Genomic DNA, 25,973 nt, shown 5'->3' with positions numbered 1-25,973 from the left:
GAGCCTGGGCAGAGTTGACCATCACGCTTTCTTCTGGAGAAAGGCAGTCTGCAACAATGAGGTAGACACATGGAAAGAAGGCCTAGTCATACATATCCCACATTTGGTACTGTGGATCAATAAAGTCTCCAGTTTTGGCTAAACTAGCATGAGTGTGATCTTCACATTTACAACCAAAGTCATAAGTAAACACGTACGAGCAGGGAGTTACCTGGATTCATTGTATCCTTTTGCCTCCTCCCTGTTCTACCTCTAAATTCTAGTATCTGAGCCCCCAGGTACACCATGGTGCCTACCTGGTGGAGTATTTAGGTCTGATCACTGTATAATTTACATACTACTGTTTCAGTCAAATGCTGTAACCTTAACCTTGGCCAGGATTTGGCAAATGTTAGGATTTTGTATGAGTGGAGACCAGGTGGGAGAGAGTGGCAAGATCAGTCAACCCTTAGTATTTTTAGGGAGAAAAAAGAACAAAAAAACCTCTCAAACACATGTGTTGTTCTCACTGAATCACCTTGAAAACAGTCAGTGGAAGGTCCTTTAAATTCCCCTGCTCTGTGTGAAGCAGTGTGTGTCAAAACCACCTTGGGAAGCAGATCTGGCCCGTGGTGGGAGAAGGGGGCTCCTGACCAAAATCCATTTCACTGGATTCCTTGGGTCTAAGTGGTCTGAGCTACTAAACTGAATAGCTTCTTAAGTAAATGAACACAGCTTAAATTCATAGGAATTATTAGGTTTCTTTTGGGGGATCAATTTTCTCCTCATTCCTCTTCCTTCCATCTTTTCTCCCTTACTTACTTCCTCCTCTCTTCCAAATAACATTTTTTAGATGGCTTTAAAGTGTAATGTTGTCACCTTTTAGAGACATTTAAAATGCAGGCGGCAAAAGGAAGTAAGAATCACCTGTAATACTACCACTCAGAGATATTCCCTCTTAATTTGGGGCATACATTCTTCCAACTCCTTTTCTATGCAACGATATTTTAACATAATTGAAATCATGATGCATACTTAATTCCATCCTCTTCTGATTTTCTTTGAACAAATCTAAACATTTTCTGCTATTTCTTTTTTTCTCCCTATTGCTTTGATTCTAAAGGTAAAGCTGCCATGAACACCTTAGCATTGCATCTTTGATGCCATATTTCAGGAGACATAGAGCATTGATAGCATGCATGTTGGAAGACTTACACCAAGGTAATTGACAATCCAGATATTGTACTTGACCCCATTTTTGTCTTCCTGCATACAGAGTGGACTTTTAGGATGCATTATAATTGGAAATGACCAGATCAGAGATGACACCAAGTGCATTTATAGGAGTAGAATCAGATGTTAACATGCCGGATACCTGAAAAAATTGTTGTTAGTTTCTGGGTAGAAAGGAAATTCAGAAATATAAAACTTAGTCACAATTGCTAGACTTCCAGTCTTCCTACGCTGTTCCAGCTGAGAGCCCATCATTATTTCTGGCAAAAGTCAGTGCTCATTTGTCTGTCAGGCTTCTCTTGCACAACCTAGAGGTTCTGCTTTGTCAAACAACAAAACAGAAGCACAGTAGTTTGGCTATAAAGTTGAAAATAACAGTAGTATTTCTCACTGTTTTAGAGGAAATTCCAAATACAAAGGAGTTAAAATTAAGACAACACTGTTAAAGAAAAGAATAGAATGCAATACACATGTGCCATGTGTATTGACACTCGTTCCATGTGGCTCCTCTCTTCACCTGATTAACCAAAAGTCAAATCCTTCAACCCAGGGATGGTGCACAAAGACACTTTTGGTTTCTGCCTAAGTCAATTCCTATGCCATCTGGAAACCTTTGCACTGAATATGTGGAAAGAAATCAGATCAGAAAATGATAGTATCTTTGGAAGAATGGGGTGATATAAATAAGAAGATATTGGTGAAATAGTTTATATCATTCATTGTTAAAAGATCCATTTTGAAGCTGGCAGGAAGTATAAGATTACAGAGATAAAAGCTCTAACATTGGCTTTAACATTTTTCAAGACATAAACGCTGTGGGGGCTTATGTGGGCATTAGGGAAGACTGGACTAAGAGTAAAAGCAGTACTATGAAAAATGTTTGTTTTTATTTTGTATTTTTGACACTGGAACCCATAAAACCTTCTGATTTTCCATCTTTTCCAGGATGGAGTCTCATTTCCAAACTAACAGTTATCTTCTACTTTGAGAACTCCACCTGTGACAACAGGAATAATAAAGGCTTTCAAGAAAACTACTAAGAGCAGTGTAGACCCTAACTAGATAAAACTTTGGTCTGTGTCCTTTGAACTATAATGTTGTTGACTTGGACTCAGGCATTTACACAAGAGTTTTGAAATTATTTTACCCAGTGGTTCTTAACTGGGGGGATAAATTACAAGCAAAGAAGTACTGGATACATTCTCCTTCTCTTGTTGAGAACTACTGGTAGAATCTAACTTTCTTTTATTTCAGGGGGGAAAAGCAAAGACCCAAGAGAATGGATCAAATGTCCAAAATCACCTTGTCATTTATGGAAGAATAGGACTAGGAGAAGACTCTTCTCCCAGGATAGCATCCTTTCCACCTTAGAGCTAGAATCCACATGGACACTGAAGCATGAAGGCAGACTCCTTACCAAGGGTGGCTGCGGAGTAGTTCTTTGTCCTCTTCCTTGAGTTACATTGCCTCCCCACCCTTAATGTCTCAGCTTCTAAACTCTTTCCTTGACCAGGATTCATCCATGGTGAAATTGGATTTATGTTTGAGCTTACCTGATGGAACAACTCCAAGTGACTGGGATTGGTTGAGAGAGATCCATACAACTCAACAACAGTGCCATGCAAGATTAAGAACATCCTCATGTGTGAGTGAGGGGAAAGTTTTGGCCTTCTCACTTTGGTGTGTCCCTTAGTCCCAGGAAATCTGGTATTTCTAGACACAGGACATCCAGACACTAGAGAGTTGTTCCCCCCTGCCCCATCCGCCCATAAAATTTCACTCAAGTCCTTCCATAGGGATGGGAGTCTGACATTTTAAAGAGTGGGGAATCTAGTGTCTTTTCATAATTTGTACTAGTTGCTTTTTGGCTAAGATAGATACTAAGTGATTCAAAGATAGTTGTTCTCTTCAGAACTGGAACCTCCTATTGCTCAATTACCAATATTACTTAAAAGTGTTTTCAGTTTAGTTTAAAGAAAGATACCCATAAGTATACTTTTAATTGTCCATGATAACAGTGGTAGTGATACAAGAAGAAAAGATAAGGATATCCATGGCTAGTATAAAACTGTATTTTCAATATTTATAATAACTTTAGGAAATATTTGTGGAAATGAGCCCATTAAAATCTCAAGTTAAAAAAGATGGCACCATTTGTAACAACCCCAAACTGGAAACTTCTCAAGTGCCTATCAACAACGGAATGGGTGAACTGTAGTATAATCACAATAGAATATTATTGAATATTCTATTGAAATCACAATAGAATATTATTGAATATTCTATTGAAATCACAATAGAATATTATTGAGCAATGAGAATGAAAGATCCACAGTCAAATGCAACAATATGGATGAATCTCAAATGTAATGCTGAGTGAAAGAAGCCAGACGCAAAAGAATACATACTAATTAATTGAAACCAATGTATGATATTAAAAGTCAGGACAGTAGTTGTCCTTGGAGGAGCAAAGTGGTGGTTGGAAGAAGGGGCTTCTAAGGCACTAGTAATATTCTGTTTCTTAAAGGTGCTGGTTACAGGGCTGTCTACGATAGGAGAAAGTTCACTGAGCTGGGTACACTTACGTTTTATGAAACTGTTGTGTGTTATATTTCAATAACTTTTTTTTTCTTTAAAAAAGGCCAATGGGCATCTTTCAAGAAGCAAGAAAACCAACACTCATATTTTGAACAGAAATTCCCTCATTTTCGTTTTGTTAGGAAAAATAAGGATGTTGGAAGTGTGCCTCTTTTGTAAAATGTTAATCAAGTAATGAAATGAACCAAACTAGCTAAAAGGACAGGGAAAGAGAACATGAAAGCCTCAAGAGATGAGTTCCTATCAGGGACGCAACAGTCCCCTCCCAGAACTCTTATGTGAGTTAGGATTTTAGAAGCAGGTCTGTCTGAGGTGGGGAAGTCTCTCATTTATATTCAGAAATGCACTTTCCAAAGCTAGACAGCTAGCACAATAGGCTTAGTGAGTAATGGGCTCACAATTTCAATTTATTATCAAAATATTTCCATCAGACAACAAACCTGAAAAGATAAAGAGATGCAGAGCTATATAGATGCCCTTTTATCGGAGCCACCTCAGGGACAGATTTTATTCTGAAAATCCTGATTGTAAACCACAGGTCTTATGTATCTTTAGACAAATGTCCAATGGCCATTTTTCACCTAGTTTGTGCTTAAAGTTTCTTATCAATATGATTTATAAGTGTAAAAATCTCAAATCTTCATCTGTACATCACTTTACAGATCTTGGTTCGGAACTATCTGTCTGAAACTTCGATATTCAGTGATTACCTATAATAATAATTACTTAGTCATAAATGTAATAATTAAATATAAAAATTATTATTTATACATTACTACAAATCTCTTAAAAAGATCAAGTTTTGAGAGGGAGAGAGAACAAGAAATTGCTTAGAAAATTGCAGGGAGCCTTGAGAATTTCAACATCAGTGAAAGCAGGTATAATGAAAAATAGTTTCAGACATTCATTTTCGCCCTAAGAGTAGCTTAAAATACAATGATTTCAGGATGAATAACTGATGATTGGCAAAACTGGTTTAAAATTACATTAAGTCCCACGGCCCCAACATGTATAAGAATTCTTTGGAAGATTTTTGCAGGAGCATAAATGTTACAAACAAAAATAAAAATAAGTAATTAGGCAATGTGTGTTTTAACTCTCATGCCACTGCTGTGCTTTTGGAGCCAACTGTATTCTCCAATCTCTTCTTTCTCCCTTTGATTAGAAATCCCAGTCTACATCAAGTGGTTAACACTGTTTTCAAGAGGTGACATCAAACTGGCAGATCGTATGAGAAACAGAAATGAATGGTAATATCTTTAGACATAAAGCGTTATTTACACAGTGAGAAGTGATTGATTTGATAGACACCAGACCCCACCCCTCCTCTCCATACCTTTTCCAGAATAACCTAACTTCATTTCTAAATGATGCTCTCTCATCTCTGTTAACTACCCCCATATAATTACAGTGACTTCGGTGGCCCATTTTCTCTTGGACAGAGTTTCCCATTTTCATGGTGTTGGCAAGGCTAACCAAAGGCTACGTCGCTTTTTCTGAAGATCACCAAACTCGGCATTTCTTTTCTGGATTCATGTATGAGTTCTTGCGGCAATGATAGGCCTCTGAAAACTCAGGGGAGTTCTGCAAAGTCCCAATAATTCTGTGAAACAAAACAAAGTCACCATCAGCATTTGATACTTATGTCCATACCATATAGGAGAAGCTCTACAGAATTTCTATAGGTGTAGGCCTATTGAGGGAATTTGAAATTTACAGTTTAAGAGAGTAATAATTATCATAAAAAAGAAACAGGTAGAATAAATTTGTTATTTGTTAATAGAATTTTTAAGTGAGCAGGTAACAAACCACAGGAATTAAGAGCACAGATTTGAAGATGGCATGGCTTGAATCCTGGTTATAAGTTGAATCTATTTCGCTTCTCTGTGCTTCACTTTCCTTTTCTATAAATGCATGTAATAATAGTACCTGCATCTTAAGGTTGTCAGTAAAGTAAGTAAGATATACACGTTGTAAAATAAATGAATAATACATATTTGGAATTGCAGTTATTATAATAAGAGTTTGGCCAAAAATAAAATCATGAGTGTTCATTATCTTTTGGAAGGGCTCACACAATAACAAGTATAACAGACCAAATAGATATTTGTTGATTTAATAAGGAAGAGAATTATTTTCTTTCTTTCCAAAAGAACTCCATAGATATCAGAAACTGGATTCAGCCTGAGTAACTGGAAAAGGCTGGCAGAAAGTCAATTTCTTCTTATCTCTGACCCCAATGGGCAAAAACAACACTGTCCAACCCACTTTCGGCACCAAGCAACATTTGAGGAGACAGATAGGTCAGTACAGTGATGCAGAGGTGATGTTTTCACGTCAACCCCAAACCAGCTCCTTCCCTTCTCTTCCCACTGGGACCACCCCACCACACCCACCTTGGATTGGGAGGAAGGGCAGGGAGGCAAACAGACTAGGGTGATGGGAAGACCTCAAGCAAGTGACAGGAGAGTATGTTCTAATTACTGAGATTTCCTTACGTGGCAGATGTGCTAAGTGTAAATCTTTGCACTCTTATCTCCTCTAATCCATTCTCTAAATCAAATCCCCTAATTCCCTTATTTAAAATCTTCCAGGGGCTTGAATGAAAGTCAACTTCCTTTCTGTGGCTTCCAGTGTTTTGAGGGCTCCAGCCGACCTTCCCGGCTTCCTCATAGTACGTAAGTTCTTCATCCCATTTCTCTCAAACTACACCGACCTACTTTCCATTCATCAAACCAGCCAATTTCTTTCCCTCTTCAGGGCTTTCTGCTCCCACTGACCATAGTCCCTGGAAAGTTTACTCCCCAGTGACTACATGACTCACTCCTTCTCAGCCTTCATGCCTCCACTTAAACACCCCTCCTCAGAGGCTTTCTTCAAATAATGTCCAGATTAGTTCCTTCCACCTGCAGTAGCCCTCTTGGTTCACAGTGATTTGTTCTCCTTCTTTACTTCCTGACATAACCCTACCTTGTAATGTGAGGGCAAAATACTGTGTATCTCTTGCTCCCTGCTGCCCTCCCCCCAAGCCTAGCACAGTGCTTTGTATACTGTAGGACTCAGGACATACATACCGAATAAATGAGTCTGTTGGCTGGTCACGGTGATTACAAGGAATAGGGCATTATAAAGAAAATGTCCTGCTTGGCATTTTTGTTGTTTATTTGCTACAACCAACTAGAGAGAAAGCAAGCATTTGCTTTCCTTATTCCCATTCCGGGAAAGATAACTGAATTTCTGAAAATCTGACTCCCTAATGTGTCAACTATTACCACATCAACTATCTCTCATCCCCAACATCGCAACTCCTCTATCCCTTCAGGGAGAATGTAAACCTTTTTGGTTATGTGTGTATTTTTAGTACTCCTAGAAAAGTCCTAAAGATTAATACGAATCTTCCTGGTATTGGGGGGAGGGCGGGTGGTGATTGAAACGGGGTGGGGGCCAGAGCTGGGGCATTTACGTCTATTAGTCCATTTGATACGGAAAAGACTGGCTTCCCAGTGCTGAGGAGGGGCCCAGTAATGTGCCCTCTCCTTTGTGTGAATGGCACAGACATGCCTCCCACTATAAGCAGGGTCCTGAGAGAACCTCTGATAGGATGGGGTGTAATGGGCCCTTGCCCATGACCACCTGAAGGAAATGGAGCCACCTGACTTCAGAGGGAGCCCTTGAACTGCAGGGATATCAGCAGTGACCACAGCAGGCTGGAGATGGAGGCTAATTCCCTAATTTCTAGGTCTTCGGGTTCCTGAACAATCTTAAAAAGGAGTACACTGAAAACTACTGAAATTAAACTTCTTACTTCCTTGCTTAGGGTGGGAGCTTGCGATTGAGTTAATTTGCTATTATAGTAATAATAATAATAATAATAATAATAATAATAAATGTGTCACTTCTTACATCTAAAAGTTTAAGAACAAATTCACTTGATACTTGGTCAAAAGTGATTATATGCAGGAATAAAAAGATTTTATTTTATTTTTAGTAATCTCTATTCCCAACGTGGGGCTCGAACTCATGACCCCATGATCAAGAGTCACATGTTCTACCGACTGAGCCAGCCAGGCGCTCCAAAGAATAAAAGGATTTTAGACATCAGGAATTTGTATTGGTCTTTAGTCTTTTAAGTTTCTGGGCTCATGGACTCTGAGACAGAAAGATGCTTTGATTCATTTAATTCAATCCCCTTTCCACTTTAGGAAGCCCTATATGCTGGCTGAATGACAGTCATCGTGGTGGCCCGATTGTTCCTCCAACTGGGGAGGAAGCTCCCTGATGGGCAAGGAAATCATCTGAGAGTCACTGAATGGAAGAGCTGCTCTTTTTTGTTTTCATTTTAGTAAACTTTTTTAATAAAAGGATTGTGTCTTAGATATAATCATATGGGGACAAGTACTTCAGTAAAATGTCCAAACCCATGACTTAATTCTACATTTGTCATAAAAATATTAAGGAAATTAAACACACACACACACACACACACACACACACACACACCCTCAAAAAAGGGAAGTCTTCACAAAGCACCAATGGGAGTTAGCAATGTGGCAACACTCAACCTCAGGCACACTTAGCTCTTCATTTCAATTCCAGCTCTTCTCTTTCCATCCAAAGGCTTCGCTTAGACAATTTGATTCTGAATAATTAGGTCAACAACGTACCAGGCCTTCACTTACCTTTCTAGCACTCTAATTAATGTCTTATTGTTTACATTAAATCTTTGGATGGAGGACATAAATAATCTATTTCAAAAAATGGATACATTATTAATCAAACGAATCCCTTCTCTTAAGAGTGGGGTCATATTTCATTAATATTACATAAAATACTTACCTGAATTTCGTGCTACATGAAAACTGTGTGGCATATGTGTTTATAATAACAAAGATAAATGGCTCTTATTAATTATTTCTTAAAGTGATTTACTTGAAAGTTTTATTTTATTATATAAAATATTTTATTGTACTATTGTTGTTTATTGCCTTGGCAAATAATCACTTCTTTTAAAAACATTTAAGATATAGAGAGTTGAACATCAGGTGACCAAGAAGACTACCTCTGCCTGCACTTAACTGGATTTTTGAATTACTGAATGAGCTTTTTGCAATTAATTGGTCTTCTGACAACCCTTTGTTCCTTCTTTTAAATGAATGACTTGGTTACCAGGTTAACTAGCTTCATTCATAAGTAAACTATCCAATCTTTATCATTAACTGTTGTTGATGATTTTGTTAAAGTAAGGTCACCTTGATCAGCTTATGCTCCACTATGGAATGACAAAGAAATAAATGCCAGAATAGATTCCCAGATCCAGTCTGAAGATTAACAAGTGCTAACAGGAATTCTACAGGGTTCACCAAAATCCAAACTAACACTTACAAAATATCAAAACCAATGCTAATATTTAAGGTAAATGGAGGAAACATTAGTATTTCAAAGACGATTTAGCATATGCATACTATATCATAGAATAATAGGGAATAAAATCATCATATTACTTGGAAATGTCTACATAAAACACTAGAAAGACTATCTTACAAAAAGTGCTAGAAATTAATCTGTGGGGAAAATTTCTTGCTTTATTAGTAGTGTTAGTTCTATAAAGTGCCCTTATATTCTGACTGGAAGACAATTATCCACCAATTTAAGCATCTATTTTAAAAATTTGTCTTAAGTGTTTGTTTTTCAGAGAGAGAGACAGAGCATGCGCAGGGGAGTGGCAGGAAGAGAGGGAGACACAGAATCTGAAGCAGGTTCAAGGCTCTGAGCTGTCAGCACAGAGCCCGATGCAGGGCTCAAACTCACAGACTGCAAGATCATGACCTGAGCCAAAGTCGGATGCTTAACTGAGCCACCAAGGGGACCCTAGCAACTTAAGCATCTAAATTAGCACTTTTACTATTTAAGTAGCATATACATTGGTATCACTTTGTCCCTTTGGACTTCCTTTAAAAAAAAGTATCAGACCCTTTTATATTGTTTAGAAGTATTACATCTGAATAACTTAGAAACACATGTGTAGTTTATATGGTAAATATTATCATAACAACCATTCTGAGTGACTGCAGATGGCTAAGAAAAACTGAATTTCCAAAGAAGTCATTTAAATTTTGAGTTCAATTTCTAGAACCTCATGGGGAAATGTTTTTGTTTTAAATACTAAAGTTTTTAGAAGTTTATGTAAAGTACATAAGACTTTGGTTAGGAAGAATAAGACAATTACAGCTCAGACCTAACAAATTGTTTTATAGATTCAGCTTTATATCAAGTATATTTTGTCTTTTGTTGTTAATACTGTGAATATTTAAGTGTAAGCTTACAAAATCTCCCTCTATTTCAGAAATGTTTCTACACATCCCACTATGCACAATTTTTCACTAGCAATTCAATTTCTATTAGTTTTTAAGGCTCTTTAAAAAATATGTTTTACTTTGTAGAGCCAGGAAGCAGCTTGTTTCCAAAACTAAATGTAACCTCAACCTTTTGCCAAGGAAATCCCTTTACCTCCAGAGAAAATAATAATTTCCTTGACAAAGGGTTGGCATTCCATTTACCCTTTTAAAAAAAAAACAACACATACTTTTCTTGCTATAAATGAAAAATAGTCAAGGAGGCATCTTTTGCACCAGGATAGAGAAAATGAAAGTTACAAATAATTTTACATATTTTATAATAAAATAATATGTACTTTTATAGGGAGCAAATTTTACATATTTATAATAAAATCCTTTCAGTTTAAAATTGAAGGTAGGACAGTTACATATTTACCTACATATCATTTAACCGGTGATCAGTTACTGACATTCTGAACTATACAGACATAAGAAATGAGCAACAAAGAGCCCTTGACTTTAGTTAATAAAAACTGTTTCAAATTACTCATGGAAATTCTTATTCTGTTTTTACCTTTCGTGTCTAAAAATAATTCTAGTACTAATTTTCACACACATATATGTAACAGACACTTCTATATTAACATTAATATTCAATGGCTCTTATGAGAATTTAATCCTCATTTTATATATTAAGAAATTGATTAAGTAACAGCTTGCAAATGGCAGAATCATGGGTGGAACGCAAGTGTTTCTTACTTCAAAGCTTGCATTCATTTTTTTTTTTTTTACCATACAAGTTTAAAGATATGCTTTCTGACCTAATCAGAATAAAGGAATGAAATGGCAAAAGGCAGGCAATGTAGTAACAGAAAAGAGAACTAGGAAAGAAACAAACAGAAAAACCCTAATAAAAAGCCAAAATTAAAAGTCAAAAAAAGCACTATTGTATCCCCATCAGTGGCTCCGTATTGTAGGAATAAGTCGCTCCCCACACTAGCTTTTGAGGATTTCAGGAGACTAATAAGCACTAAAATGCCAACTAGTAGTCATAACAATAGTCTGTGTCATTTAAAAACAAAGGCTAGGTTTTGTTGAGGATACTGTGTTAATAAGGCAACAGGGTAGAAAATATTTTAAACAGAAAAATTTTCATCCAGTGGTTAAGATGAAAACATTAACACTCAAGGGACAAATTGTAGCTATCAAAAGCTTTCAATTTGCAAGCCTCATTCTCTGAGGATGCCAGGTGTATCACGTACTACAATGATATTACTTAAATTCACTTAGGTTTCTACGGACATATGCTTTAGTTCATCGGGATATGGAGGGAAGAACTTTGACCAATTAGATTGTTATCATGGTTAATGTGAGCGTATAAATTGCATTCGTTGCCTTCAGAATTAGATTCCCGTACCTTCATTTCTGAAGACTTCAGTAAGGAAAAAGCAAATTCTAGAAACGAAACAGTTACTTGGGTAAACCATGATGGGAATTGACCTAGTGACTTTTGCTGCTCATTACCTAAAAAAGAAGTTAATTTGAATATTCTACCAAGACTGAATTTACCTTGGATTATAAACATTGGGCATACAATAAACAGTTGCTGAAAGAATGCATTTTGAAAGAACTGTTAAGGCAAATACTAAATGATGGTGATTACAATGATGATACTAGAACAAGCTGAGTAAATTCTTTAATTTGTAAATGTGCTATTTTATTGTTTCATAATTGAATGTGGTTTTTCCCCAGGAGTGAATGATCCGGGCAGTATACTTATGGCTATTTTAGGAAGGGCTTTTAAAACTCAGCCCCTTGATTCTCTCTTGTTCTCAAACTGTTTTCTAACCACTCTACAAAATTTTTAATTTGTTTTTCAGAGTTCCTGCTTGAGAAGTGTTGTTGATCATTTAGCAGTGATGAAGTGGTATAGTATGTTGGAAGGGGGAGCATTAATAATTTAGTCCTAACTGGATACACAGGGATCCAGGATTTAACACTTGAACACTGGTTTGACTGATTCTCTTTCACTGTTTTGATTTCTCTGAGATTTTCTGGTCTCGGAAGGACTTCAGATTTCTTCTAACTCAACCCTTCACTCTACAGCGCATTTTTCTCCAGCATCCTTAATGACCTGTTCTCTGACTTCTGCTTCAAGGTATCCTCTCCTGGAGCTCTGGGGCTAACTTTATGTTGGACAGCCACTGATTACCTCTAATTAAGCCTCTAATTCTAATCAACCTCTAATTAAAGAACATTTCTCTTTATGTTGAGTGCAAATCTTTCTTTGGAATAGGTACTCATTGGTGCTAGGCTTAAACTTTTCATAGCCTCTTAAAAATGTCTATGCTAGCTTTAAATAGAGCTACTATTCTCAGGCAGCATCTTTGTTGGAATCCATCAAGCACTGAGCATTGGTCACATATATTCTGAGGATAACAGCAGTCAAGGCTATGCTCATGTAAACATGACATTTATCCTGTTTTGTTCTGGTGATCATTTGTTCTATGACCCTCAAAAGAAAAAAACAACAACTGTATTTCAAAATTTTATAGTCACAGTTAGAAAAAAAAAACAATTTCCAAATTTAGAAGTAATGGAGTCAATATTGGAGCACCGGACTGCTGTTCAAACCCATGTACCTGAAATTCCCTGGGCTGTGAACATCTGTTTTAATGGAGTTGACAGCATACTCTGGCCTGTAGGTCCCACACCACACCTAGGGATAGGGATAGAAAAAGGAAAGTAGTGTGCTTAGGTTCAAAGATTATTTGTTTGAGAAAGCCAACTTCCTATTGCAAAAATTAAATTGGAATTCTGCATTCCCCAACCATTTACTCTTCAAATAATTGTTCAGTGATAGGCAACCAGAAACATAATTATCATTAATATGATATGATAGTCTGTTATAAACAATGAAAGTCACTCAAGTCAAATGCTCTGCCATAACTGATTAAAACAAGAAAACTCAGCATGCAATATCTAACTTACTATGAAATTATAACTCAACATGATTTTCATATCTATCAATCAAAAAAAGATACACTACCTGGGCAAAGTTCAAGAAGAATAGTTGTTTGTGATTTAGGTCAAGTCCAGGAAGTAGTTTTTCTTCACCATTCTTTTTAACATAATTTTGATAGGCCTAGGCAGTTAATGAAATAGAAACATGATGTTTATAATTTTGAAATTTATGTATAAATCTATGCAAAAGACCATGTAACCAAGTAACCAAGTAATTAACTTTTTATATCAGGATCGCCATAAAAATATATTTACAGATGGAAACTTAACAACTATTTCATGGATTAGAAAGAAAACCATAATTTATTTACAAATGGTCTGAAAATATCAATGATCAATAAATGTCAGTTGAATGAATGGATGACTTAAATAAATGATGAAAAACTTATCTAAATATTGTTCTATAGAGAGATGGATAAGTCTGGTTGTTGGAAGAATGGATTGCCAAGGGAGTTTGTGATGGTTATATTTAGCACAGTTATTACTCTTAGCAAAAAGACTTTCATCAGACTTCGTTTGAATGTTCAGGCCCAAAGTCAAGGCACTCCTTAAGATCTCTTAAAAATTAGTATCCTGTGATTCTAAGCATAAAGATGAGCAGTTATTGCGGCCCCCTGGAAGACAAGGCAAAATAGACTGAACCTCAGTTGCATTAGGAAGAAGGAATTTAGGTTACTTGAATGTCAGAAAGTGTTCTTAATTCTTAAGGCTTTATGAACTCTATTAAAAAATGCAGTTTTTCTCTACTAAATATACTTAAGAGATTTACAACAAACTTTCTGAGATGTGTTACTTCCAATTTAATACAAAGGAAAGCGATCACTCAGATAGGCAGAAGATATATTTCATTTCTTCCTCCTTGCCATTGACATAGATTTACTGAGTATCTCCTTTGTAAAGATGCTAGGAGCACGGGGAAGACTTGATCCTGCTCCCTCCTAGGAAGCTCACAATATAGCAAGGGGACAAGGTATTAGATTCTATGATTTCACATATAATAAAATATTTGCACACTTGTAATTTGCTTCATTATAATAATTCTGTACTTGTTTTAGGTGAGGATCTTCATGGAAGTACCATCAACCCAGATTTTGACTAGAGTTTTACAGGAATGATTTTTAATCTGTCTGAATATTAGAATAACTGTGGGGGTTTGGGAGTATTAAGAGTGCCAATTCCATCCACTTCCAGGCAAAATGAAGTGACAAGAACTGGATTTACCTTCCTGCTGAAACAACCAAATGATGGACAAAATATATGGAACAATGGTGCACATTACACTGGACATCAGGCAAAAAGGAGAGTGACCTCTCTGAGATGGTGAACATATAGGATAAACCCTATAATTGCCCCAGTGTATTGCCTTAAGCATTTGCAGTTTACAACGTAGAGAAGGGAAACTCAATCAGAGCTTAAGAGACTGCTTGAGTTGAGAAGGAGCTGAGAGTTCACGGACACCAAGGACAGAGTCCTGAAGAGGAGAAAGCCACACAGAAGAGGATCTCTAGAGATCAAGTATTCAGCTGAGTATGTGAGTATGCATATGAGCAAACTACCAGAAACTAGGGAAGGAACCATGAAAAAGGATTAGAGATAAAAATGCCTAGTATTCACACAGGACAAAAATGGAAGACCTTGAGTTTCACACAGTAGGGTCTTGCCTCAGCAGTGGAGAATAATTGTCCCTGGACTGAACACTACCCTAGTCCCACCAAACAAGTTGTAAAAGCAAGATCCAAAAGGATCAAACCATTTCTAAGGAATTTACCTGTGTCCAAGTATAAAGCTCAAGAATATTTGTGCGAAAACAAAATACCTAGTATCATAAGAGGTAAAATGCACATTGACTGGCATCCAGTCAAAATATTACCAAGGATTCAAAGAAGCAGCAACGTACCACCCTCCACCCACCGCAGATTCTGTTGGGATTCATTCTTTTGGAAACTTTGCAGGCAGCTTAATCTCTCAAGTCTCACACTTTGATCATCCATGGTCACTGCCAAGTCACAGGTTCTACCAGTCATCTTTCCCTCACTGCTTCCCCTTTCCTGGCCCAACCATTAAGGCCCTCCTACTCCCCTCTAACCCATACATTTCTATAGTGGGAAAATAACCCTACATCTTCATCCATTGCATAGGACATTCCATCTGTGTTGGTTTTAGAGAAGCCTGGTTCTGTCCTGAGGCACCTTGACCCTTGTACCTTCTCAAGTAGACACTGCTCACTGTCTCACATGTGAGCTACCTCGGGGTTAGAAGAGGCATTTAAAACTACCCTCTCTCTTTCTCCTTGTTGATTCCAAGACCAGTATCCCTCTACTCTTTTGTGAAAATCCTTACTTTTTCTTGTGCACATGGCATTGACTAGGTCATCCTTCAACCCATCAAATAATGACATCTTTCATGGAAGGTTTGCAGTTACATCTCCAGCGCTGAGAATAGTAAGGTCCTCAACAAGTATTTGTTGAATGCAAGAATGAATGGAAGGCTAAACGAGATTCTAAGGGATGCTCCATGGATATACCCCTCTGGATATAATAGTTTGGATGACTACAAGGCCACATGCCACAAGGCCATATCACTTCAGTCCCTCACTGTATCAGTGTAACTGGACTGTGGTTGATGCTGATTATGGTTCCTAACTGCTTCACCTGCTGTGAAACTGGGGGTCCCATTTAGTACACTGATCAATGACTGAAATAATCCTTTTTATGAGATACCTTTTCTAAAAAATTATTTCAGAGATTATTTCTTAGAAAAATGTTGCTTCCTCTATGGAACGTGCATGTCTCCTCATTTCTGCTCATATAACATTCCATGTTTCTTCTCCTCAGCTTCTCAGGAGCTTAGACTGGTGTTCAGCTCAATCATAAGTGTACTGCCCAATCCCCTTTTTCCCCATGTATTTTCTACTTTCTATTCATTGCTTACTCCCTACATTATATGCACCTTTTGCTAAAGGCTTTACATCAGTGATTAAGTATGATAAATATATACTCCAAACATTAAAATGGGAAACAATATTATTACTCACTCTGTATGCTTGGCCAATGCCTCCATTATCAGCAATATTTTCTCCCAGTGTATTAATTCCATTGAGCTGTTAAAAAACAAAAGATGCTTAAAGATTCTTACCTGTATTTGGATTGTTAAGAAGGCATCAATAATGCACTTAAGATGGACTATATATCTATTCCTCAAAAAATTGAAAATAGAAATACCATATGATTCAATAATTTCACTATTGGGTATTTACCCAGGGAAAACAAAAACACTACTTGAAAAGATATATTTACTTACTGTAGCATTACCACAGCCAGGGCACAGAAACAACCTAAGTGTCTATGGATAGGCAAACAGGTAAGGAAGAAGTGACACACACACACGCCCACACACACACAGGAATATTACACAGCCATAAAAAAATATGAGATCATGCCATTCGAGGCAACATGGATGGACCTAGAAGGTATTATGTTGTCAGGCTGAGAAAGACAAATACCATATGACTCCACGCATAAATGGAATCTAAAAAGGATGAATTAAAAAACCAGAACTATAAATATAGAGAACAAACTGATAGTTGCCAGAGGGGAAGGGGACAGGGGGATGGACCAAATGGGTGAAGACCAGAGGGATATTCAGGCTTCCAGTTATAGAATGAGGAAGGCACAAGAATAAAAAGCAGAGCATAAGGAATACAGTCAGTGATACTGTAATAACAATGTCAAGAGACAGATGGTAGCTACACTTGTGGTGAAACCACAGTGTATAAAATTGTCAAGTCACTAAGTTATATATCTGAAACTAATGTAACATTACATGTCATCTACATTCAAACAAAATAAAACATCATCGTCGTCAACAACAACAACAATAAAAAAGATTGAATATATCTAAAACTTTTCAAGAGAGTGCTGATGACATACATGTTGTCCACCAGCTAGGTCCCAGGAGAAGTTTCCATACTGGTACACCATGCATTGGGATTGGTCTTTAAAGTTATTTGCAGACTGTTGAGTCCACCAGTCAACAAGGTCTCCATCCTTATTAAAATTCCTGCCTGTAATATAATGATTTAAGTAGAATGGGAACTCATTACATCAAGAACTACAATAAGGTATCTTTAATCTGAAAGGCAAGGAACAAAATACCACTGTGTGAGAGAACACTACACTGGACAGGTAATGAGAGGAACTGCTCCCCTCCTCATCCTGTGTTGATGAAACCTGGGCTGCCAGGGCCTGCTTTGCTGATGTGCCTTAGTATTAATCTGAGCCTTGCGTCCACTTGGTTCCTGATATCTCAGCCGAGGCCACCAGGTAAACCACTCCTGAAATCGTGCCTTGTTTCTCTTGGAGAGTTTTCATGTTGACCAAGACTGTTTAATTTGATATTTTGAAACTTAAAAAGACCATTATTTTTATTCTGCATTCATTTCATATCTCAGACCCTTCATGAAACACACCGTGGACTCAGTTTCCCTCGACTTCAAGCACTCAGAAAGAAGTGCCTTCCTCCTGGGGCTTTCCCACTAATGCTAAACACATTGATCTTTCCCTTTTTTGAGCTACAGTGGCATTTATTACATGTCATGTTTTAAGACTTCATTTTATTATCCTTTTAAATAGTTACTTATGATGTAGTGAATAAGAAAAGGGCTACAAAGACAAATTACTTGAACTCACATCCTGATTCCACTAATTCCTAGCAATTCTTTCATGTGCCTTTACTTTTTTCCATTAAAAAAACTGAAATGGTATTAGTACCTACCTGTGAAAATTACTGTATAGTTGAATTAATAGACACTTTCATGAAATAAGAGCAAACATTTATCATTGACAAATATCAGTGTCTTCTCAATGTAAATATTTGTGTTATTCCGTCAAGAGTGGAAAGCACACATTGCTTACCTCACTACTAGAAATTTCTGATCTTCCTAAGAACAATTTAAAAGGAATACTAAAAGTATGATTATTAGCCAGTGGTACACTGATGAATAAATATGCTCTTGTATTGATCAAGTATAATAACTCTTAATCAGGTTTATTAGGATCTGTCTCAGCCAAAGGAAAGTGTCCACGGCACTTTACCATTGTCATCGAAGCCATGGGTGATTTCATGTCCTATGACCATGCCGATACCCCCATAGTTCAATGAGTTAGACTGCTGAGCACTGAAGAAGGGGGGCTGCAGGATGCCAGCTGGGAAGACTACAAAGAAAGAAGATGGTTAAAGATTATTGGCATTATTCTGTGATGGCAGGCCTGGGGCTGGCTTTCTGCCTGGTAAGCTATTTTCCAGTATGTCAGTTTCACTTAATTGTATATAAAAATCTTCTGTGATAAGACAAATGTAGGTCTTTTATTATTGATGACAACAGAGAGCTCATCCCAAAGCAGTACTGTAATCTATGATTTATAATCACAATTCACTTTACAAACTCTGCTAAGATTGTTTTTTGCTATAAAGAGTTTAGAGCAAGGGAAAATTATCATCTTCATTCAGAAAGTCTTTTCCCCGCTGCAAATATTTGGGAGAAACAGTTATTTAATAACACAAGTATTTCTTTTAATGTCATCTCTAACATTTTATTCATCTACAATAGCTTGTTAAATAAACAGAACTACTCAATGAAAGGCATCCTCCAATCACATTGCCCAATTTTACTTTTAACAAGGCACCTGTGGCTGTTTATTTCTTTATTTTTGGTTGTTGTTCTTCCTTTTCTTATTGCCCTCACCTGCTCTAGACCCTCGACTATCAGTCCTTTGAGAGCAGAGATTTGTGGGCCCAGAGATACATTTGTTTATTTGTTGAGTCCATTTGTTTTTTGAGTTCATTATCTTCAGCATCTAAAACTAGCAAGGTGCCTGGAACATAATAGGTGCTTAAGAAATAGGTTGAATAGGTGAATGATCAATGATAAATGAATGAACAAATGAATTCACTAAAGACTTTATTAAATAAATAAGTATTTTTATGTCTACCCTGACATCTGCATTAACTTGCTAGTTTTTTACACTTAGATGTCTCACAAACTTTAAATTTCATGTGTCAAACATCAAACTCACCATTTTCCCTTCTAAACCATCACTCTCTTGACTTTATTTCTGATAATGGCATCTGAAGGGTCTCAATCATCCAACATGAACATTTTTTATTTATCTTACATGCTTTTTTTATTGTTTAAATATTTGTTTATTTGTTTGTTTGTTTTTACAAAGTCTTATATAGTCTACTTAGGAAAAGACCAGGTCATGTATCCTTCCTTCCAGAAGCGTTTCTTCTGTTTATCTCCTCCTATCAGTCTTATTGCCACCATCCTACTTCATATTATCATTCCTTGTCTTAAGAATTACTTAATTTCCATGGGGCACCTGGGTGGCTCAGTTGGCTAAGCATCCAACTTTGGCTCAGGTCATGATCTCATGGTTCATGAGTCCGAGCCCTGCATCGGGCTCTGGGCTGATAGCTTAGAGCCTGTAGCCTGCTTGGATGCTCTCTCTCTCTCTCTCTCTCTCTCTCTCTCTGTCCCTCCCCTGCTAGTGCTCTGTCTCTCAAAAATAAATAACCATTAAAAATTAAAAAAAAATAATTTAATTTCCTATGTGATCTTTCCACTTCCTGTCTCACCCAACTATAATCTATCCTAGATCTAATCCATCCTGCAGCCAGACTAAAATGCACCTCTTTGATGGGGGGTGGGGGAAAGGGGAAAGTGGGTGATGGACATTGAGGAGGGCACTTGCTGGGATGAGCCCTGGGTATTGTATGGAAAGCAATCTGACAATAAATCATATTTTTACAAAAAACCACGCAACTCTGGTCATTATCACTCCCCTGAGAAAAATCCTTGGGTGGCTTTGATACTTTCTAACTAAATATAGCATCTTTTTCCTAGCCTTTGCCTCCATGGTCCTCTCCTAATTCATCTTCCTCATGCCCACCCCCTTCCTCATAGTACTCATAACTTAGCAATTTCATCTTACATGTTTTAAAATTCTAGTATCTACTGAGTTACATCCTGTAATAATAATAATAATAATAATAATAATAATAATAATAAAATCTTTGGTAGCAACACCTCTTGCATGCAAAACCCTAGGCGACTGCTATGTGGGATTCTAAGAAAAGTCAAGAGAAGGTTCCAACCTTAAGAAATCTAAGATCTAGTTATACAGAGTAGCAAATGTTGTTTCTTTGTCTTTTGGGTGGGGCGAATATGGCACAGCCTTGAATGGATTTCAAGGATAAATATTGGATATTTACAGAGGAGACTTTAAAAATATGCTGGACAATTTAAATGCTCTCCAGACCTTTAAAAAAATCTGGAAAGTTGCCATAACATCCAAAATGACAAAATAATTAGAAAATAAATACTTCTGTCCTTGGAGAATTTTGATGAAAGTTATACTCACATGTAGCTGCCTGAGTTATCAACAGTGCCAAGAAATTATTTTTAGCTTAAAGTATTAAAATTATGTGCAGTACGTTATTCACTTAAAGTGAATACTATCTCCCACACTATGTACTTTGATTAAAATCCACCCGTTATATAAAATGCTCTTATGAAATGTGCTATCAAGACTAAACATTAACTGTAAAGATCCTGCTGCTTTAATTGTACCCTGATATGTCATTCTTCAGGCAAGTGATAATATTTTTATGGCTCATATTAAATACTAGTCTTCAAGATCAGCTTTGCAAATTATGATTTCTTGTTTTACGCTATCAGCTAAATCTCAGTGATGAGGATTTTCCCCATTAGCCTATCACTATTACCAGTAGACTTCACAACTGTTGATAACAACTGCTTAGTTGTACATTTTTTACATTCATGATTGTCAATTAGTCAATTACATAAGTCACTGGTCCATGAAACAAAAAACTGTGTTTCTCCCTAACTCCCATGCCCTCGCTTCCCTGGTTTATTTTTTTAAGGCTGCGAGCAATTCAATTTTAGAATCTTGTATAAAGCTTGATGATATCAGGTGAAATCAATTTGGGGTGGAAAAAGGTTAAAGATTATTTTTTATGTTAAATGGAATATCAATATGTTTGGAAACATTTGCTCTTAATTTTCAAGCCTGAAAATGAGATTCCTAAGAACAAGTAATGTAACTTTAGAAAATTTATTATTTCAACGTCATCATACATTACCCAGGTTGAATACACTAGATAATCCATGGGAGGTTTCTGGAGCTCTATGGAGCAAATGTGTGGGGAATAAGAACCAGTGAATTAAACACTTTCAGTATGCCTTCCTGTCTGGGAAGCTGATTTTTTTTTAAATTGATGGAAACTGGCAGGGGTGCATAAGGCAGAATAGAGTCTTCCTGTGTGAGTTAGAACAAAAAGTGTTTGGAATTGAATTAAAAAGAAGAAATTATTAATATGATAACTCCCTAAATGATAATAAAACAAGTTCTTTTTTACCATAACATAAAAAGGCCAATCCCATGAGAAATTATATGTGATCTAATTTAAGGTATTTGTGTGAGGGTAGGAGGGTCATTTATGAGACACATGCTATTCTATAGCTATTCTAATTTTGTAATGCACAATTCCAAAATCAAAAGTTGTATATCTATGTATGTATACAGACAGACACACACACACACACACACACACACACACACACACACACTTCTATCTAGAAGAAAGATGAAGGTCTGGATCTTCAATTATTTTTAGTTAAGACAATCCCCACGTTGAAGATTTAAATGAATTGTCAAAGAAAAAACATACACATGTCAAAGATTTCTTCTTGCATGACACTTTTCCTTTCCTCTGAATTGCTGTTATTGTAACACAAGCATATGAAAAGATGTTAACAATTTTTCAGATACTGAATTTCTACCTGATGAATTTATCTTCAGAATCTTTAAAAGGTCTTTCTTATTAAGAATGCTTATTGTAGCCAATTCTTGATTATTCAGAGGATAACTGACTACTTTGTGAAGTGTTAGGCCACTTTTACCTTCTGCCTTTTTCCTTTTGCTGTGTGCTTCTTTGGTTAGAGGGTATCAAATTCAAATTGAGAACATTCTCTGGTCTTCTCTGATCAGGGAATCTCTGAAGTAAACCAATTTTGAGCCAGCTCCAGGGATATGAGGTTAATTCAGAGCCTAACAAGATCCTGCCTTGACCTAAACTGTAGATCTGCTCTAGAGAGGGGCTGAAGGGATTATCATACCAGAGTGGTTCTACAAAAGGTCTGTATGGGTCTTCTTGTTGGAATGAATCAGCACCAGGTCTGATAGGATCCAGGGTCCTTCCTCAGCTGGATTAAAATAAAGCTGTATCTTTTAGTCTGCTCAAATACAGACTGAAGTCCAGGCTGCCTCATTTTGCCTTGGAATTCCATAAAAGCTCATTATCCTGTTTAACTCCAAGTCTATAATGAACTAGATATTACACTGACAGAACTAGTGAATATCAAAAAGAGGTCTTCAAAGTGAAGGCTCTCCAGAGAGAAAGGCACTTTTAAGAAAGGACTGAATGGTTTCTAGGAATACACTGAAAAGGGTAGACTGCATGCATTCTTAGTTGATCATTAAACAGACTCTGGTTTGGGTTTAGGTAATCATTGCACTAGCTAGGAAATGTACTAGACTAGACTTTGAACTAATTGATTTTAACCAACTGCATATGACTTACTTATTATTGATATGTTATAAAAAACAAGTCTTGGGGCACCTGGGTGGCTGTTGGTTAAGCATCCGACTTAATTTTACCTCAGGTCATGATCTCATGGTTGTGAGAATGAGCCCTGCATTGGGCTCTACACTGAGCATACAGCCTGCTTGGGATTCTCTCTCTCCCTCTCTCTCTGCCCCTCCCCCACTGGCTCCACTTGCTCCTACAGTCTCTCTCTCTCTAAATAAATAAATTTAAAAAAACACACCAAAACCCCCCCAAAACACACACAACTTTTCTGATTATTTTATATAATTAATTTTCATGTCATATACCAAAATAAATTCCAGATGGCTAATGATTTACTCCAAAAATAAAGACCATAAACATACCAGAAGAAAATGTAGCTAATTTCTTAATTTAACTTTTCCTTGGTTTAAAAGCAAGGGGGAAAGGTATAATCGAACTTTAAAACAAAATCAGAGTTATAATTTCTTTTAAAGTTTGTTTTTTAACCAATGGTAAAAAATATTGCAGATTTTCCACCATATCTAATCTAATTTGTAACAGAATTCAAGAAAAATGAGGTTTAGGGCATGAGATTTTATTTGAGAATAATGCTGAAAATATTTCCCCTCTTGATTCTCGACCACACTTTGAAATGAAGGGCTAGACTAAGTACACCTGGAGACACTGGCTGTACTGTTTGTTTAGTATACCTCTGATAGTAGTCAATCTGTTGGGTGCCTTTCTACATATTTAAAACCCTTGGGGAAAAATAGGTCCATTTATGTAATACTTAAGAAAAAGTTTAAAGATCTCAAAGTCTTCCCAGGGGAAAAAATTATATATCTTTGTTCTATTAAGTCATTTAGTTATTCATTATACCTCTCACTCATGTATTCATTTCTACACATATTCCTATAACATTACTATTCATGAACATATTAGTTTTTTTCTTTTTTGATTAAAAGTAGTTAAGCAAATATAATTTCACATGGTTCAACCTAATATAACTGACTTTTCAACTTTCTGAGACCTTTGGAATCTTCCAGAAAAATGGGTGATAGAGATCAGGACCATCCCCACCAGAGCTAACATACATAATTGCCTGGAGGATGGGATTTCTGCAAAGCTGGTTCATGGAACCTTAAACTTATGCTGATGCTTAGAAAGTCCTAAAGTCAATATAACTTGATGGAGACATGAGAGACATTTAAAAAGCATTCAGAGATAAAATAAAAGTACTTAGACATAAGATAAACCATTTAGCCACAGATGAGAACATTGCAAAAGAAAGAAAACCACTTAATGTAATTTGTACTAACTTAAAATTTGCTATTACAGTGAAAAGAGGTACATGGATGCATTTACTTTTAAGGAGTATATTCAATAAATCAATAACTCAGCCTCTGCTGTGCTTTTATGGGGAGTACTTTAAATTGGTCATGCAATTCACTACAAGTTGGTAACAACAGAGAAATATTAAAGAATTGTTTAGGAATAGACCTTACCTATCTGATTTCTGCCTGAAGAATAAAATGCATTGACTACAGCTGCTCCACTTATCCACCTATGGAAAACATAAGAACTCATTACAAATTATACTATTATCATCCGATTCAATCTACTCAACGCAATAAAAGCATTATTACTATTCCAAGAGGAATCTTAACTTTCTGTTTGAAATATGACCAACAAGTTAAAATTAATTCACTAGGTAAGACAGCTCATTTGAAAATATTTCTACTTTTTGAAAAATCAGAATATATCCCCATCTGCAAATCTGTTATTTCACCTGTGTGAATTTTGTGGAGGCATCTCACAGTACAAAACCTATTCATATGTACCTTTTTGGAAACTGCAATGGATTAACATTATATTGAAATATGCTTACCTTTAGGTTCCTGATACTTGGTAACTATACCAACAATTCTGGAGCAATTGGCAGAATATTGAAGTGTAAGTTGTTAAAACTTCATATTCAAATATATTTACATCTTTTAAATGTTCTAGTTTATTTTGAAACTAAGATATCCCCTTCTCAGGTAGTTAGTTTCAGGTAGTCTGCCTCTGATTACTGCCATTTAAAATTACCTTTTTTAAATGAAGCAATCCAGCTAATTGAGCAAAGGCATATTTTGGTATAATGACTGCAAAGTGAAATCCAGGTGGATCTTAAGTGGATTTGTCTCTCTGTCTATGTATACCATGACTTAGTCTCCATGCAGCATTTAGAGATTTCATAAAATACAGTTCCTGACTTCAGTTTAGTTGAAGAGATGAAAAAGCAGCATAAATTACCATAAGACTAAATGAGAAAATGGAAAAAAAAATAGCTCGCAGACAATAATTTGAGGGCAGTATTAAGCTAAAGAACAGGTGACAATGGTCCCATGTCTTTCTGCTCAGATATTATGAAAATTGCACACCAGTAATCATTGTTGGGGGTGTCTGGGTGGCTCACTCAGTTAAGGGTCCAACTCTTGGTTTTGGCTCAGGTCATGATCTTACAGTTTGTGAGATAGAGCTCCACGCTGGGCTCTGCACTGACAGTGCTGAGCCTGCTTGGGGTTCTCTCTCTCTCTCTCTCTCTCTCTCTCTCTGTGTGTGTGTGTGTGTGTGCATGTGTCTCCTTGCCCCTCCCCTGCTTGTGTACATGCTCTCTCTCTCTCTCAAAATAAATTTTGATAATAAATAATTTTTTAAAAAAATTAAAAAAGACACAATAATCATTGTTAGAATATTACTCAGGCTTAAAAAGGAATGAAATCATGCCATTTGTGGCAACATGGATGAACTTAGAGGGTATTATGCTAAGTGAAAGATGTTAGGCAGAGAAAGACAAATACTACATGATTTCACTTATATGTGGAATCTAAAAAAACAAAACAAATGAACAAACAAAAATCAAAAACAGACCCCATAAATACAGAGAATGAACTGATGATTTCCAGAGGGGAGGGGTGTGGGGAGGATGAGCAAAATGGGTGAAGGACAGTGGGAGGTACAGGCTTCTAGTTATGGAATAAATGTCACAGGAGGAAAGGTACCGCACAGGGAATATAATCAATGGTATTATAATAGCATTGTATGGTGACAGATAGTAGCTACACTTGTAGTGAGCATAGCATAATACAGACTTGTTGAATCACTATATTG

At 36.6% G+C, this 25,973-nt stretch overlaps 1 protein-coding gene across 1 annotated transcript in view; it reads right to left on the bottom strand.

Moving 5' to 3' along the window:
* Window positions 1-5,313: 5,313 nt before the first annotated feature.
* The window catches only part of MME (membrane metalloendopeptidase), a 92,749-nt gene continuing 72,089 nt past the window's right edge, over window positions 5,314-25,973 (bottom strand). The window contains exons 16-22 of the mRNA XM_047099889.1: window positions 24,326-24,384; window positions 18,263-18,382; window positions 17,099-17,232; window positions 16,204-16,269; window positions 13,195-13,290; window positions 12,788-12,864; window positions 5,314-5,413 (exon numbers count right to left, since the gene is read on the bottom strand). Coding sequence (XP_046955845.1) covers window positions 5,314-5,413; window positions 12,788-12,864; window positions 13,195-13,290; window positions 16,204-16,269; window positions 17,099-17,232; window positions 18,263-18,382; window positions 24,326-24,384 — 652 coding nt within the window. The remainder of the gene's footprint in view (window positions 5,414-12,787; window positions 12,865-13,194; window positions 13,291-16,203; window positions 16,270-17,098; window positions 17,233-18,262; window positions 18,383-24,325; window positions 24,385-25,973) is intronic.

Source organism: Lynx rufus, unplaced genomic scaffold, assembly GCF_022079265.1.
Source record: "Lynx rufus isolate CCGP_SWC_20201006 ecotype Redwood Valley unplaced genomic scaffold, mLynRuf1.p SCAF_5, whole genome shotgun sequence".
NCBI classification, from domain to species: Eukaryota; Metazoa; Chordata; class Mammalia; order Carnivora; family Felidae; genus Lynx; species Lynx rufus.
Note: the sequence above shows the minus strand (reverse complement) of the source record. Positions and strands in the feature narration are given on the sequence as shown.